At 40.6% G+C, this 16,852-nt stretch overlaps 1 protein-coding gene across 4 annotated transcripts in view; it reads left to right on the top strand.

Moving 5' to 3' along the window:
* The window catches only part of atad5a (ATPase family AAA domain containing 5a), a 59,649-nt gene that overhangs the window by 12,636 nt on the left and 30,161 nt on the right, over positions 1–16,852 (top strand). For 3 of the 4 annotated variants that reach the window (XM_072558929.1, XM_072558927.1, XM_072558926.1), the window contains exons 7-11: positions 2,911–2,998; positions 8,082–8,263; positions 10,053–10,210; positions 11,082–11,232; positions 14,454–14,879. In XM_072558929.1, coding sequence (XP_072415030.1) covers positions 2,911–2,998; positions 8,082–8,263; positions 10,053–10,210; positions 11,082–11,232; positions 14,454–14,879 — 1,005 coding nt within the window. The remainder of the gene's footprint in view (positions 1–2,910; positions 2,999–8,081; positions 8,264–10,052; positions 10,211–11,081; positions 11,233–14,453; positions 14,880–16,852) is intronic. The other variant, XM_072558928.1, reaches the window with a different exon arrangement.

Here is a 16,852-nt window from a genome sequence, read left to right as displayed (position 1 = left end):
CCATGCTAAATTGTCCGTAGAGTTCAGGGATGTGTAGGTTTTATATATTAGTCAGGAGTAATTATAGGACAATTAGGGTAAGGGATTGGGTTGGGTGGGTGACTGTTGAGGGTCAGTGTGGATATTTGGGCTGAAGGGCCTGTTTCCACACTGTATGATTGTGTAATCTCTCACAAAATTCCCGATGAAGGGCTTATGCCCGAAACATCGATTCATCTGCTCCTCTGATGCTGTCTGACCTGCTGTGCTTTTCCAGCACCACACCTTTCTACTTAGTACAGTTCAGTTAGTGACTAATGAATGCAGTGGAAATCAGGTACAGGCAGTAGAGTTTTGAAGGATCTGAACTGGATGGGAAACCAGCCAGGAGAGCAATAGAGTAGCTTTGGATGTGATAAAAGCATGTAAAAATCCAAAGTTGTTTACATTAAGAAATTGGCATACTTTACAAAAAATAAACAGACTCTGTACTGAAGAGACTTTATTGTGTAGAGTTTGTTAATAGCCGATGGTGTTTTAGAATGATCATAGAAAACCTGACCTTGGGCAGGTCATTTGTAACATTATCCAAAGCTTTCAAGTAAGTTGTATTCTTGTAGCATGCTCTTAAGCCTTTGTTTATTATTTACTGGTAGCACAGACTGGGCCCTAATTGACCTTTATGAAATAAATCCCAATATTTTATTAACATAAAAACTAGGAATGTTCCCTATTGTTCTTTGTGAATTTGTTTTCTATAGTACTTTGTTTGAAAACTTTGAAGTTAACCAGTCATGCTTATTTAAAAATGCAATAATGCCATAAGATTCAATTAGAGTCTTTAAATAATTATTCAGAAATCAGTACAAGAACTGCAAGTCACTAGAATCTGGTGGCTTTCATTCTAGGATCTTAAAAGAAGTAGCTAATCAGATAGTTGATGTGTTGGTTTTAATTTTCTAAACGCATTAGCTTCAGAAAAGTTTCCTTTAGATTGAAAATAGCTAATTTGACTTTATTCAAAAAAAAGGGAGGAGGCAGAAACCAGGAAACGACAGGCCAGTTAAGTTACTTTTAACAGAAGCAAAATATTAGAACCTATATGAAAGACATTATAACAGGCAGCATGGATGAGTTCAAGGCAATCAGGCAGAGCTAATATGGTTTTTTTCAAAGATAAATCATATTTAATGAGTTTATTGAAGTTCTTTGAAGAAGTAATTTGTGCTGTTGAAGGTGGATGTTTTACTTCCAGAAGGTACTTGATAAGGTGCTATATCAAAGATTATTAAGTAAAATAAAAGTTCATGGTCTTGGGGGTAACGTTGGCATGGATTGAAGAGTAGCTGGCTAACTGGAAGCAGACAAAATAAATTGGCCTTTTTCTGGCTGGCAGAATGTCACAAATGATGTGGAAGAAGGGACTGAAGGTAAGATAACTAAGTTTGCTGATGATGCAAATATAGGAAAGTGAGTTGTGAAGAAGACTAAAAAGAGCCTACGAAGAGATTGGAGGTCAGTTAGTTCATTTGGCTGGATGGTTGCTTTGCAGTACAGAGTGATGCCAAAAACACACGTTCAATTCCTGTACCTGTTGAAGTTACCATGAAGGTCCCACCTGAAGCTCTCCCGTCACTTGAGGTGTGGTGAACCTCAGGTTAAACTCTGCACCAGTGATCTCTCTCTGAGAGAGCAGCCTATGATCCCCTTACAAAGGGATATGGATAAGTTAAGTGAGTGGGATAAAATCTAGCAAATGGTGTATACCATGGTAAAGTGCAAAGCTATCCATGTTCGCAGAAAGAATAAAAACAAAACATATTATCTAATTGGTGAGGGATTGCAGATTTCTGAGATGCAGAGAGTTTTGAATGTCTAGTGCATGAGTCACAGAAGGTTAATGTGCATGTAAGACAGGCAAATAGAATGTTATAGATTATTGGAAGGGCGATAGCAGGAAGGTTATGTATCAGTTATACTGTACAGGACATTGGTGAGACTGCGTCTGGAGTACCACATACAATTCTGTTCACCACACTTAACAGAAGGATGTTAATCTATTGGAAACAGTTTAGAGAAGGTCTAGAAGACTAATAAATGTAATGAGGGAATTGCGTTATAAGGAAAGGCTAGATGGCTCAGCCTGTACTCTGAGGTTTGGAAGAGTCACGGGAAACTTAACGAAAACATACGATTCTCGGGGTGTTTGACCCTGTCGAAGTGGAAAGGATGTTTCCTCTTGTGAGAAAATCTCTGAATAGGGATTATAGTTATAAAATAGAGAGCCACCCACTTAAGACTAATGTAAGAAAGAAAGATTTCTCTGAAGTTTGAGTGTACTTGGAATATCCTTCCTTAAAAGGCAGTGGATATGGAATCTTTAAATATTTTTAAAGCAGAGGTCGAGAGGCTCTTATTGTCAAAGGGATGAAACTTTGTTGGGGATATGCAGGAATGCAAAGTTGAGGTTAACATCAAATCAGCCATGATCTTATTCAATGACAGCAGACTGAAAGGGCTGAGTGATCTACTCTTGTTCTTTGTTCATGATTTTGTAATGCAAAGTTTTAACTCTTCTCAAACCTGCTATCTATACTGCACTGCGCCCAGTTAGGCTTATTGTCTCACTTCTAATATACTTTCCTGTTTTGCTCTCCCCATATGAGTGGAAGTCCATCAAATTAAATGTGGCAGTATAGCTATCAGCAGATTGAACAAGTCTTATTTTTATTCTTGTATGGAATGTGAGTGCCATTCAAAGGAGATTACGACTGTTCATTCCTAACTACCCTTGAGAGGTGAATGTTGTTAAATATTTGCTCCCATTGCACCTGTGCATTACAATCAAGCCATTCTACAAACAGCATTTTCTCAATGCATGAACTTACTTTTATTATACAGGAACTTTGTTTTAATTTTGTTTTGGTTTAGCTGAACTCAAGGTTGCTTCCATATTTGGTGGTAAAAAAGCAGTCAAACATGTATCTTCGGGACCAATCACCATTGTCGACGATAGCACGTAAGTATACTATTAGCAGTATATGTTCCTTTTCAGCAAATTAAAAAACACAATGACCATTCAGCCCTTTGTGCCAATGCCAACTTTCTGGAAGAGTTAGAGTCGTGGAGTTTTACAGCGTAGAAGGAGACAGTCAGGTCTGCACCAGTCATCTAAAGTTCATGTACTGTAATTTCATTTTCCAGTGCTTGACCTGTAGCCTTGTATATTTGGCATGTCAAGCTTCTTGAGTTCTTCACTCTACCATCCTTTCAGGGAGTGAATTCCAAACACCAACAATCTTCTGGGTGAAAAGGATTTTCCACAAATCCCCTCTAATCCTCCTGCTCCTTGCCTAAAAGGTCTAATTATAATCCTCCATTCATGGGAAACATTTCTCCCAATCTACTCTATATCCCTTGAAACTTTTCGCACCCCAATCACGTAACCCCCTCAGCCTTTTCTGCTTTTAGGAAAACAGCCTATCTAGCTTCTCTTCATAGCTGAATCGCTTCAGCCCAGCCAACATCCTGTAGCATGGTGACCAGAACTGTAAACAGTACTCCAGCTGTGCCTAGTTTAAGTTGATTACAGCTAACTCATAACCTCCTTACTGTTGATTAATTCCACTTGGTTGTCTTTCCCCTTAATATTAAAAGAAAATTTAAAATTAAGTGTGCAACTCTGAAGGGGAAGGTTGCAGGAGCAGAGGGCACTGGGTGCATATGTGCTTAAGAAATGAAAGGACAGGTTGAGCATACAATATCCTATGTTTTCTTAATGGGTGCATTGAGTTCGAGAGCAAGTAGGTTATTGCTGAACTTTTATATTACTATTATTTCAGCCTGTGCTGAAGTATTGCATCAAGTTCTGGGCACTTCACTTGAGGAAGGATGTGACAGAGTGCTGAAGAGGTTTATGAGAATGGGTTCAGAGATGAGTATTTTGTTTATTGAAGATTGAGAACTTTGGCTTGTTTTCTTTGGAATATTAAAGGTCGAAAAGAGATCTGATAAAAATGCTCAACATATGGAAGCGATGGCCAAGTGGTATTCTCACTGGGCTGTTAATCTAGAAACTCAACTAGTGTTCTAGGGACACAAGTTCAAATCCTGCCACAGCTGATGGTGAATTTGGATTCTATACAAATCTGGAATTGAGAGTCCAGTGATGACCATGACTGCATTGTCGATTGTCGGAAAAATCCATCTGGTTCATTCATGTCCTTCACTGAAGGAAACTGCCATCCTAATCTGGTGTAGCCTATGTGTAACTCCAGACCCACAGCAATTTGATTGACTCTTAACTGCCCTGTGGGCAATTAGGGATGAACAATAAATGTTAGCCCAGCCAGCGATGCCCTCATTCTGTGACTGAATTTTTAAAAACCCATGGGAGTTGTGGGCAGTGTAAATTGGGAGAAAATGCTCATACTCATGAAAGGATTGAGAAAGAAAGAGTACACATTTGAAGTCATCAGTGAAAGAAGCAGAAGTGATGTGAGGAAAACCTATTGGTTTAAGTTTGTAATGCACAGTCAAGATGCGGTAGATTGAATCAAAGCATTCAGAAGGCACTTGAAGGTCATTTGGAATGTGACAATGCTGCTTTCCTGGGGAAGGCAGGGAATGGAATAGGTGAACTGGCACAGACACGAAAGGTAATCAAAGTTTGTGAGAAGATTTGTAGCTCGGGTGCTCGTTGTTGTCGTTCTGTTCGCCAAGCTGGGAATTTGTGTTGCAGACGTTTCGTCTCCTGTCTAGGTGACATCCTCAGTGCTTGGGACCCTCCTGTGAAGCGCTTCTGTGATGTTTCCTCCAGCATTTATAGTGGTTTGTCTCTGCCACTTCCAATTGTCAGTTCCAGCTGTCCGTTGCAGTGGTCGGTATATTGGGTCCAGGTCGATGTGCTTATTGATTGAATCTGTGGATGAGTGCCATGCCTCTAGGAATTCCCTGGCTGTTCTCTGTTTGACTTGTCCTATAATAATAGTGTTGTCCCAGTCAAACTCATGTTGCTTGTCATCTGCATGTGTGGCTATTAAGGATAGCTGGTCATGTCATTTCGTGGCTAGTTGGTGTTCATGGATGCGGATCGTTAGCTGTCTTCCTGTTTGTCCTATGTAGTATTTTGTGCAGTCCTTGCATGGGATTTTGTACACTACATTGGTTTGCTCAGACTGGGTATCGAGTCCTTCGTCCTGGTGGGTTGTTGTCTGAGAGTGACTGTTGGTTTGTGTGCTGTTATGAGTCCTGGTGGTCGCAGTAGTCTGGCTGTCAGTTCGGAAATGCTCTTGATGTACGGTAGTGTGGCTAGTCCTTTGGGTTGCGGCATGTCCTCTTCCGTAGTCTTTCCCTTAGGCATCTGTTGATGAAATTGCGTGGGTATCCGTTTTTGGCGAATACATTGTATAGGTGTTGTTCTTCCTCTTTTTGCAGTTCTGGTGTACTACAGTGTGTTGTGGCCCTTTTGAACAGTGTCTTGATGCAACTTCTTTTGCCGTTGATTTGTTCATATATTTGGTTGTTGAATGTGAAGTGTATTGTGAGGCGCAGGTCCAGTAGTTTGAGTATGTCGTCTTTGTTGATAGGTTCACCGTCCTGTTGTCTGTTCTGTATGTCCAGCAGGTTGGCTATTGTTTCTCTGACTAGGGTTTTGTCGATAGAGGTGAACAGTGCCGTTACATCGAATGAGACCATAGTTTCTTCCTTGTCTATGTGTATATTTCTGATGATGTCCAAGAATTCCTGTGTTGACTGTATAGAGTGTCTGGATCCACTGATCAGGTGTTTCAGTCTCTGCTGTAGTTCTTTAGCCAGTTTGTGTGATGGTGTCCCTGGTAGTGATACTATTGGTCTGAGTGGGATGTCTGGTTTGTGCACTTTAAGTAGTCCATAGAATCTGGGGTTGTTGTTGCTTTCAGGTTTCATTCTTTGTAGGTCAAACCTGGTTATCTATCTGTTTTTTTGTAGGTTCCTCAGTGTGTTGTTTATCCTATTGGTGAGCTGTGGGGTGGGGTCAAACTCCCTCTTTTGGTAGGTGTTGGTATCTGCAAGTCGTTGTTGCGCTTTTTGGATGTACTCTGCTTTGTCTAGGATGACCGTCATTCTGCCTTTGTCTACTGGTAGTATGATTATGTTCTTATCGTTTCAACCAAATATATGTACAAATCAACGGCACACCCATGGGCTCACCCATCCCTGGACTCATAGCAGAAGCGGTAATGCAAAAGATTAGAACAAACAGTCTTACCGCAAATTCAACCCAAACTCTGGGTCAGATATGTGGATGACACCTTTGTAATTATTAAAAACACAGAAATAGACAACACACACCGGATCATCAACACCACACTCACAGGAATCCAATTCACTAGAGAGGAAGAAAAGGACAACCAACTCCCATTCCTAGACGTGATGGTACAGAGAACACCGAATGTAGAATTCATCACAAAGGTATACAGGAAAGCCACACACACAGACCAAGTCCTGAACTATGAAAGCAACCACTCCAACACACAGAAAAGAAGTTGCATCAAGACACTGTTCAAAAGGGCCACAACACACTGCAGTACACCAGAACTGCAAAAAGAGGAAGAACAACACCTATATAATGTATTCGCCAAAAACGGATATCCGCGCAATTTCATCAACAGATGCCTAAGGGAAAGACTACGGAACGAGGACTTGCCGCAACCCAAAGGACGAGCCACACTACCATACATCAAGAGTATTTCCGAACTGACAGCCAGACTACTGCGACCACTAGGACTCATAACAGCACACAAACCATCGGCTACTCTCAGACAACAACTCACCAGAACGAAGGACCTGATACCCAGTCTGAGCAAAACCAATGTAGTGTACAAAATCCCATGCAAGGACTGCACAAAACACTACATAGGACAAACAGGAAGACAGCTAACAATCCGCATCCATGAACACCAACTAGCCACAAAACGACACGGCCAGCTATCCTTAGTAGCCACACACGCAGATGACAAGCAACATGAGTTCGACTGGGACAACACCACTATTATAGGACAAGCCAAACAGAACAGCCAGGGAATTCCTAGAGGCATAGCACTCATCCACAGATTCAATCAATAAGCACATCGACCTGGACCCAATATACCAACTACTGCAACGGACAGCTGGAACTGACAACTGGAAGTGGCAGAGACAAACCACTATAAATGCCGGAGGAAACATCACAGAAGTGCTTCACAGGAGGCTCCCAAGCACTGAGGATGTCACCTAGACAGGGGATGAAACGTCTGCAACACAAATTCCCAGCTCGGTGAACAGAACCACAACAACGAAAGGTAATTTACAATCGGCGACAAGTCTGAGGTTCTTTTCAGGTGTGTACTTCCCTTTTACAAGTTACCACCCAGTGTAAACAGTTGCTCTCCATCTACTCTATTGTAATCTCCATTTATACTTCTTTTAAATGGCCCCTCAACCTTCTCTCTCCTGAGACAACTATTCCAATATCTCGGGTCTCCAAATGACTGAAGTACCTCCACTTAGAATGATAACCAAAATGAAAGCAATCTTAAAAGTTTCAGGTTTTTTATTTAATCAAATGTAAATTCCACTGGCTGACATAGTGTGATTTGAACACGTTTTCCCAACATATTAGCCTGTGCCTATGGATTACCAATCCAATGACATTACTTCTACTCACTTTCTGGCCTCCATCTATTGAGGCAAGGGGTCAGTTAAACATTTAAACGGTGAGAATTTTGTTAGGCCAGGATGTTAAGCATTTCATTGTTGGATTTCATGGTAGTGTAGATAGATAGTTAAGACATTATCCAATTGAATGGTGCAACATACTCAATGGGCTGGATGACCTATTCCTATATTTGTAGTTCCTTCACTGATTACTATAATTATTATATAAATACTAACAACCATTGTTATATGTTTCTACCTGAGAAACGTTTCTCCAACATGGCAAAGATACCAGAATTCATCCTGTTCTGTTAGGTGGTTGCTTCTATACATAAACAATTCTTGCATGCTGAAAAGGTGAGAAAGAATTTATGTTGGAAATGTCATCAAGAAATCTAATACAACTTTGTGTTTGTTTTACAAAGTTATAATGGCTCCGAAAATTCTCAGGGCACTGAACAATTTAGAGCTAAGCGTCAGTTTCTGATGAGTGGATTACCAGATAAATTGAAAAAACACATAGCAAAGACAGCAGCAGTGATGGAGGTCTACTCTGCTGCAAGCACTGCTTTCCAAACTGTCGTTCATGTTCAGCAAAAAAGTCAAGGTGAGATTTTTAAGTTTGAGAAGTAGAGTTGTATGGCAGTGTGTTCTCAAAGCAGATCTGGGGATAGTGTTTCTTAATTTGCATTTTTAATTTTGATTGTTTTTAAGATTCTATACCTTCTTTCACCCGATTATAAATTTACAAGCATATAAGAAGGGACAGAAAAAGAGCGGCTTCCAATCAAAGACAATTCTTTACCATATACTGTCACTGCATGTAGCATCAACCAACCTCCAACCTTGACACCATCACCCAGCGCCCTCCACCCTTCTAAGCCAGACAATCCCCTGAGAGAAAGCCATTGATCAATTTAAGATTCTCACTCTTATTTTTTGACTTTTTAAATCTCTTATAGTTCTTCAGAACTTGCTGTTCTTCTATCTTTGACCTCTAGTGTCTACCTGCCTACCCTGCCTCTGTGTCTTCACCCCATCACTGGTTGGCTGTGCTTCAAGTCTTCTAGGCCCACACTCTAAAATAAAAACCAAAAATGGGTTTGGAGAAAGCCATGAAATGTTAATTCTGTTTTTCTTTAAAAATACTACCTGACATGCTGAGAATTTCTTGCATTTAGTACTGATTTCCAGCATTTTGCTTCTGCCCCACAGAATGGTGTTCTGTCTCTAAACATCTGTCTCCTCATCTTAATTAAGATGGATTTTGAGTTAACAATGATGGAGACATAATTGATTGGAGTCCAGGTTGCTTTATTCCACAGTAAGCTGAGGTTAATGATCATGGCTTGTATTTGTTTGACAAAGAATAAAAAAAAATGTAATGCTATTATCAGTTTTTGCTAGTAAAGGCTCTCAGAAGAGTAGAGAGACAAAACAAGCTTAACAGTTAAGATGCAGATCAACCATGAATAGCAGTGGAACAAACATGAGGAGCAAATGGTTTACTTCTACGTTAACATCCTCATTTTCTTGCAAATGCATCTTTAGATACATCTCCAGCACTCTAACGTTTGCATAATTGAATGGCCCATCTATCAAAATGTGAGAGACAAATTTATGAACTAACTAATATTTGTATGCTTGTAAACACTGTCAGCTTCTCCTTCAACAAAATATTTCTGCCATTTTGATTTTACTGTTCCAAAATGGCCCTGAAATTGAGTCAGCTCTTGAATCTTTCATGGCTATGAGTTGATCAGTATGCCTGCCATTCCAATTTGTCATGATGCCATCACTTGGGGAAGAAAAACTTCATGCAGACCACAAAAGGATGATTTGTTTTAATGCTGTTTAGTTAGGGAGAACTCTTAACATGTTCCCCTTGCTTGAAGTTATTTAGCTAAATGTTTCAACTTGCTACTAATTGTCATCACAGTACAGAGCTGTTGTGTTAGAGAGTCTGTTTCTTAGAAACTTATTTTAAAAATAAATTCTTAGTTGGAAGAATGGCCAAGATATCCTGAAATGTGATAACTTTCTTCCAATGGTAATGACAGCTTTCAAGATCGGATCTCCTTCCACATCATACCAGTATACTAAAAACTAACCAGCTCTGCTATTGTAAATGCACTTGTGTTGCAGTTTTCAAGTCATGCACTGACTCAGCTCAGTATGTTTAGTTGAGTTGGAGGTAAGTAAACTGTTCATATGGAAAGTCTTACCCATACAATGATATGCCTACAGTAAAATCTATCTTGAGTGTTTTTGGGCATTCTTCCAACACATTGCCCTGGCATGTAGTACATAGCACATCATGAGATCATGTCATAATTTTATTTATTGTAATTAGCCAGAATTACTTTAATGAGCATGGTTTTGATTTTGTTGTCTAGTTTCATTGTTATGGGATCTAGCTTGGCCCAAGTCTACTATTCTAACCCATCTCCGGGATATGAATGAAGGAATGGAAAGAATTCTGAAAGACTCCCTTGCCCTTGGAGATTTCTCTGAAGTGAAATACACATTCAACACCACTGCATCTTGGACTGGGGTTAGTTTGCCTTGTGGTGCATTTCTAAAGTATTGTATTGATATTTAATTACTACACTGTTCAGTTGAGATTGTGCTTGCAGTGTCTCCCACATTATTTTGGAGGCCAAGTCCTTTTCCACAAGGATGGAGGATAAGCCAACTGAGCACATGTTCAGAATACTAGTAGCAGAGACCTCTGTGTAGGTTAGCTGTCCTTCTGTCGGCCTTGGCTCAATGTAACACTCACCTCTGAATCAGATGGGCATGGATCAAGACTTCCTGTTGAAATACCAAACCAAGATCCCATCTGTGCTCTCTGGTAGACATAGTGTCCCAATGTGCTATTTGCAAGCTCATAGAATCATAATGTGTGATTCAATCCATCGAGTCCACACTGACCCTCCGAAGAGCATCCTACCTGGACTCCCCTACCCTAAACCTATAACACTGTATTTCTCAAGCATTATCCACCAAGCCTACACATCCCTGGACACTATGGGCAATTTAGCATGGCCAATCCACCTAACCTACACATCTTTGAATCATGAAAGGAAACCGAAGCATCTGGAGGAAATCCATGCAGACATAGGGAGAACATGCAAACTCCACACAAAGTCCGCCAAGGGTGGAATTGAACCCAGGTCCCTAGTGCTGGAAGGCAACAGTGCTATCCTCGAAGAGGTTGGGAATTATTCTTGAGGTCCTGGGAAATATTTATCCTTCAACAAGCATCACAAAATGGATTGTCTGGTAATTTATTTCAATGCTGATTTGTGGGAGCTCACTGCACAAATTGGTCGCTGTCTAAGAGGAATTTGTGGGAGATTGTTGCCTTTTGAAAATTTGTCTTTCATTGTATGAGAAATCACATGGATTTAAAATTTTTCCAGATATCTACCTCAAGGACAGAATTCTCCCAGGACATCCAGAAGTGTTTACTTGAAGAAATTAGGTCGTCCAATCCAGATTTTCCTGTTCGAAAACTTTTCAAATCATTACTCCAGAAACGAACTGAATATCTTGCACAGACTGTCAAAGCAGGTGAGTGATCTCAGATCTTTTGGCAGTGTTGACCTTAGCTATGGTAATAATGTTGCATGTTTTCAGGATTTTAACATTCAGTATTCTTAGGTTTAGAATAATCAATTAGTCTTGCTAAATTAACCTACTGTACTGTGGAGAACGAAATATGTCTTTCAAACATCTGACATGATTTGGGGTTAATAGAGGTACCTTACTATTAAGTTATGATTTTTTGGCTCATTCCACATTCTATCAAGTGGTAAATCTATTCTGATAGAAAAAATGAATGGAACTGGGGTAGTAAGTCAACAGATAAGTTTACAAAATCACAGAAGTGGCCATTGAAGAAGACAGTCATCCACTACCCTCTTGACCGCCTCAATTGAACCTGTCTCACCACCATACTTCCAGGAAGTGCAATGACAAATGCTACCTGACCAATCAAAGGCTTGTTGCTATGCTTTCTTGAACTGTCAACAACTGATGTCAATTGAAAATCCAGTCTTAAGATTTTCTTTGGGTAGAATTGTCTTGAACTCATGCAAGATTTGGGCACACTGTCTCTCAAAGAGTAACTTTGTTTCATGTGCCACAATTGGCTTTGCTTGTTTTTCCCAAAATGGCAAACAAACTCTTGTATTCCCTCCTTTTAAGGCAGTTTAGTTCATGATCCAAAAATGTGATCTCTTACAGTCCTAATTCTATCCCAAATATGTTTTATAAGTGTCCCCTCAACTGATATTAAACTGATCATTTTGTAATTGCTGAGCATATCCTTGCAACCTTTTTGAAATAGGGGTGTGATGTTCAGACCTGCTGCTTTGTCAAATTTAAGGGCCTATTGTCTATCCAACACATCTTCCTTATCCATTTTGAACCTTTCTAGGTACAGAGTTTCCTTCTCTGTCACCAAGGCCTGTTTAAAGTTAGATACACCGTATTAAATTAATCCCTCAGCCATACCCCCGCCACTAAGTGTAAATCCCCTTTTTGGTTCCTAATCCCTACTCCTTCTTTTACTCCTCTTTTAGTGTTTATATACCTATGGAAGATATTGAAATTCCCCTTTATGTGGCTACCAATCTTTTCTCATAATTCCTCTTTGCTTCTCTCATATGTTTTTCACCTTCCCTCTGAATCTTCCATATTCCTTTTGGTTCTCAATTCTATTTTCTACCTCACACCAGTTATAAGTAAACTTTTTGTTATTTCTTTATCATAATTTCTATCTCCTTTATCATCCTGGGAGTTCAGGATTTGTGTGTTGTACGTTTCCTTTTTGAGGGAACATGCCTTGGCTAGCCGAGTTATCTTTTCTTTATTAGATAACCTGTTGCTCATTTACAACTTTTCTCGTCAACCTTTCATTGCAGTCTGTCTGGCCCAGCTGTGATCTTACCCCATTGAAGTCAGCTATTCAGCAATTAATTTTTGCTTATTCTAGATAGAGCATTGTCATTCTCCACCATCCTAATGCTTAGTAGCTTCTAAATGCTCCCCACTGACCATTTATCCACTCGGCCCACCTAATTTCCAAGACTCAGATCCAACAACATTTCCTTTTTGAAACCAAAACAGAAATTGCTGGAAAAGCTCAGCAGGTCTGGCAGCATTTGTAGGGAGAAGTCAGAGTTAACATTTTGGGTCGAGTGACCCTTCCTTAGAACTGTATCTTTTCCAGATGAATTGGACACATCCTGCTGTAGGAAATTCCTAATACAATCCAAGAACACTAAGACTCCAGATGTTCTTTTCATACCAGAATCCCAGTCTATGTTTGGGTAATTAAAAAGTGTCTCATAATAACTATTCCAAAATGTTGTCATCTCTGTAACTTTCCCTGCAAGTTTGTTTCTGTATATCCTTTCCTCGAGTTGGTGGTCTGTAGACTACACTAGGCGAATTGATTCTGTCCTCGAACCCTGTCAGACATCCCCTTTCTCCAGAATTGCAATGCTCTCCTTAACCAATTCTGCCACCCTTCTTTCTTTCATGTCTTTTCAATTTTTTCTGAACAAATTAGACCCAGGAACATTTATCGCTGCAACATGATATCCACAACGCACACTGCACTTTTTATCGTAAAACAGTTCAACAGGGAATATTAAGAGTAATCCATACATTTACACTGACCATTGCAAAGTGTTATGCTGTTTACTGCAACTTACGTTTCTTATAGGTTAGTTTAAGAAGTACAGATGAGTTCAGGAAAAAGCAACAATGCACAAAATACTAACCACTTGGTTCATTAATTACCTTAGTGACAAGCTTAGAGTGGTGTTGGAAATGCACAGCAGGTCAGGCAGCATCCAAGGAGCAGGAAAATCGATGTTTCAGGCAGGAGCCCTTCATCAGGAATGAGGCTGGAAGCCTCCGGGATGGGGCTCGGGGGAAGGTAGCTGGGAGTGCAATAGGTGGATGGAGGAAGGGGTAAAGGTAATAGGTCGGATGGGAGGGTGGAGCGGATAGGTGGGAAGTAAGATTGATAGTTGGGACAGGTCATGAGAATGGTGCTGAGCTGGAAGTTTGGAATTGGGATAAGGTGGGGGGAGGGGAAATGAGGAAACTGGTGAAATCCACATTGATGCCCTGGGGTTGAAGGGTTCTGAGGCAGAAGATGAGGCATTCTTGTTCCAGGCGTTGGGTGGTGAGGGAGTGGCTTCCTCCACCACTACTCCCTCACCACCCAACGCCTAGAACAAGAACGCCTCATCTGCCTCAGAACCCGTCAACCCCAGGGCATGAATGTGGACTTCACCAGTTACTTCCCACCTATCTGCTCCACCCTCCTCTCCGACCTATTACCTTTACCCCTTACTCTATCCACCTATTGCACTCCCAGCTACCTTCCCCCTAGCCCCACCCCGGAGGCTTCCAGCCTCATTCCTGATGAAGGGCTCCTGCCTGAAACATCGATTTTCCTGCTCCTTGGATGCTGCCTGACCTGCTGTGCATTTCTAACACCATTCTAACCTTGACTCTAATCTGCAGTCCTCACTTTCATCTAATTACCTTTAGTGATCTGTTTGTAACCTGTGACATAAGCTTTTCAGTCGGTTTGTTTTCAGAACATCGGATGAATTAGAGTGATCCTGATGTCCAGCCATTATGCATTTTTCACGGCAGTGCACTTCAAGCAGTCTGCCTTTTGTGTCTGTGAGGAGGTCTGGGTTTGCAGCTTGATGTCATTAGTTATGCCATTTTGCAAACTTTGCACATATTTTTCTTTTAACTCATAGGACCCTCTAATAAATTGGACATTTCTGTAATAGAGATAGATACCAAGCCTCAACAAGTGTTACCTCTGTGCAGCAGTCCACAACAATCTTTGGGCAAAAGGAAGAGAAAGAAGGAAAGACAGGAACAGAAACAAAAGAGGAGGAAAACACTTGACGGTGATCCGAGCTCAGTTATTATCATTAGGGATGAATGCACTCCAGTAATGTCTACACAATGTGAGAAATCCACCAAGAGAAACAGCAGACGTGCCCAAACCCTGAATGATGTGGCTCTTTCCAAAATTAGCCTCTGGCGATCTGTTAAGCAAAAGCAGCAAGAGTTGAAATTTAAAACTGGAGCAACAGCAACACAGAATATGCCTGCTGTATCACAAGTCCCTGAACTAACTGACCAACCAAAGATGGAGGAAGCTGCTACTTCTGATGGTAATTTTATTTTTTTTCCTAAGTGGCCCTTAGATTTTTAGTGAAATCCATGTGTTTGCAAGTATGTACAAACAGGAGTAAGATTCTTCAGCCCCTGCAGTTTGCCTTTCATTCACACAGATTTTGTCTGTTCTATTCATAAGCTCCATTTATATCATAGCTCCAAATCCTTTGATAACTGAAACAGAACAAAAAGGTGCAATAAAAACTGCTGGCAACTGAGCTAATTTCTATACTTAAAATCTTTAAAGCTGAATTCTGGAGAGGGTGGAGCTGAACAATACATACATTGAACAATGCATTTTAATATTGGCATGATAAATCACAAAGTATTAATTCAAAGTAAACATATAATATTGCCCAGTTAGTAATTCTTCTTGAGCACATAACTTTCACAGATCGTGCTAAATCACCAGGTATGCATTTACTCAATGAACTAGCCGTGGATCCTGTACTCTTGTGAGAAGAGAAAAGGGCAAATTTATCCTCTTTTATTTTGGACTTCTTGACATGAGAAGCAGAGAACTTGTTCCCACACTTGTCATTTCTGGCCTTCACCTGGTTGCTGCAAATATGAGAAAGTGAGACGGTTGATTTGGCTATCTAGTTGTTCTTTCCATTCAGCCCGTTCAACAGAATTGTAAACTTGGTATGTGTGAGCGAACTATACTCAACATATGTTAAAATGTAGCAACAACTTTATTTCATTTGTTCATGGATATGGGCATCGCTGATTGGCCCAGTATTTGTTACCCATCCCTAATTGCCCTTGAATAGCTTGCTAGGCCATTTTAGAGGCAGTTAAATCAACCACGTTGCTCTGAGTCTGGACTTGCCTACAGGCCAAACCGGGAAGAGTGACAGATTTCCTTCCTTAAAGAGCAATAAAACATAGATGTGTTTCTATGCCAATTATTACTTGATGGCTATGAGGCATTTACTGAATTCATAAGTGAGGTCTGAACTTGTGTGTCCAGAGCATTATCCTGGATCTCTGGTTTACTAGTCAAGTGTGATTGCCACTAAGCTACTACCTTCCCTTAATTTGTATTTATATAGTGCCTCCAACAAACAAACTCTCTAGATCACTCCATAGGAATGTAATCAAACAAAAATTAATGGCAAACCAAAACTGGAGACCAAACACTTGGTCAGAGAGGTGGAGGTGCCAGGGCCACAGAGCTCCTGACCTCATTACAGCCTTAGTTTAAATATGGAGAAAAGAGCTGAATTCCAGTGTTGCAGTGAGAGTGACAGCCCTTACATCAAGGCAGCGTTTGACCAAGTGTGGCATAAAGTACTCTCAGCAGAACTGGAATCGATGAATATCGAGGGTAAACTGTCTGCTGGTTGGAGTCCTACTTGGCACATAGGAAGACAATTGTGATTTTGGAGGTCAGTCATCTCTGTTCCAGGACATCTCTGCAGGAGTTTCTCAGGCTAATGTCCTAGGTCCAACCATCTTCAGCTGCTTCATTGATGACTTTCCCTCCATCAGGTGGGTATATTCGCTGATGATTGTACATTGTTCAACATCATTTGCGATTCCTCAGATATTGAAGCAATCCATGTTCAAATACAACTGGATCTGGACAATATATAGGCTTGGCCTGACAAGTGGTACATTACATTTGTAAATGTCAGGTGATGACCATCTCCAACAAGAGACAATCCAGCTAATGCCAGTTGACATTCAGACGATCAACATTCAAGGATCAGCATCCTTGGCACTACCATTGATCAGAAACTCAGCTGGACACCTCACATAAACACTGTGGCTACAAGAGCAGGTCAGAGGCTAGAAATAATGTGGTGAGTAATTCACCTCCTAACTCCTGCTCCTCAGATGCTGCCTGACCTGATGTGCTTTTCTAGCACCATATTCTTGACTCTGATCTCCAGCATCTGCAATCCTCACCTTCTCCTAACTCCCCACAGTCTGTCCATTATCAGCAAGGCACAAGTCAGAAGTA

Source organism: Chiloscyllium punctatum, chromosome 39, assembly GCF_047496795.1.
Source record: "Chiloscyllium punctatum isolate Juve2018m chromosome 39, sChiPun1.3, whole genome shotgun sequence".
In the NCBI taxonomy this organism is placed as follows: domain Eukaryota; kingdom Metazoa; phylum Chordata; class Chondrichthyes; order Orectolobiformes; family Hemiscylliidae; genus Chiloscyllium; species Chiloscyllium punctatum.
The sequence above is the reverse complement of the archived record's forward strand: the minus strand, read 5'-3'. Positions and strand labels throughout refer to the sequence as shown.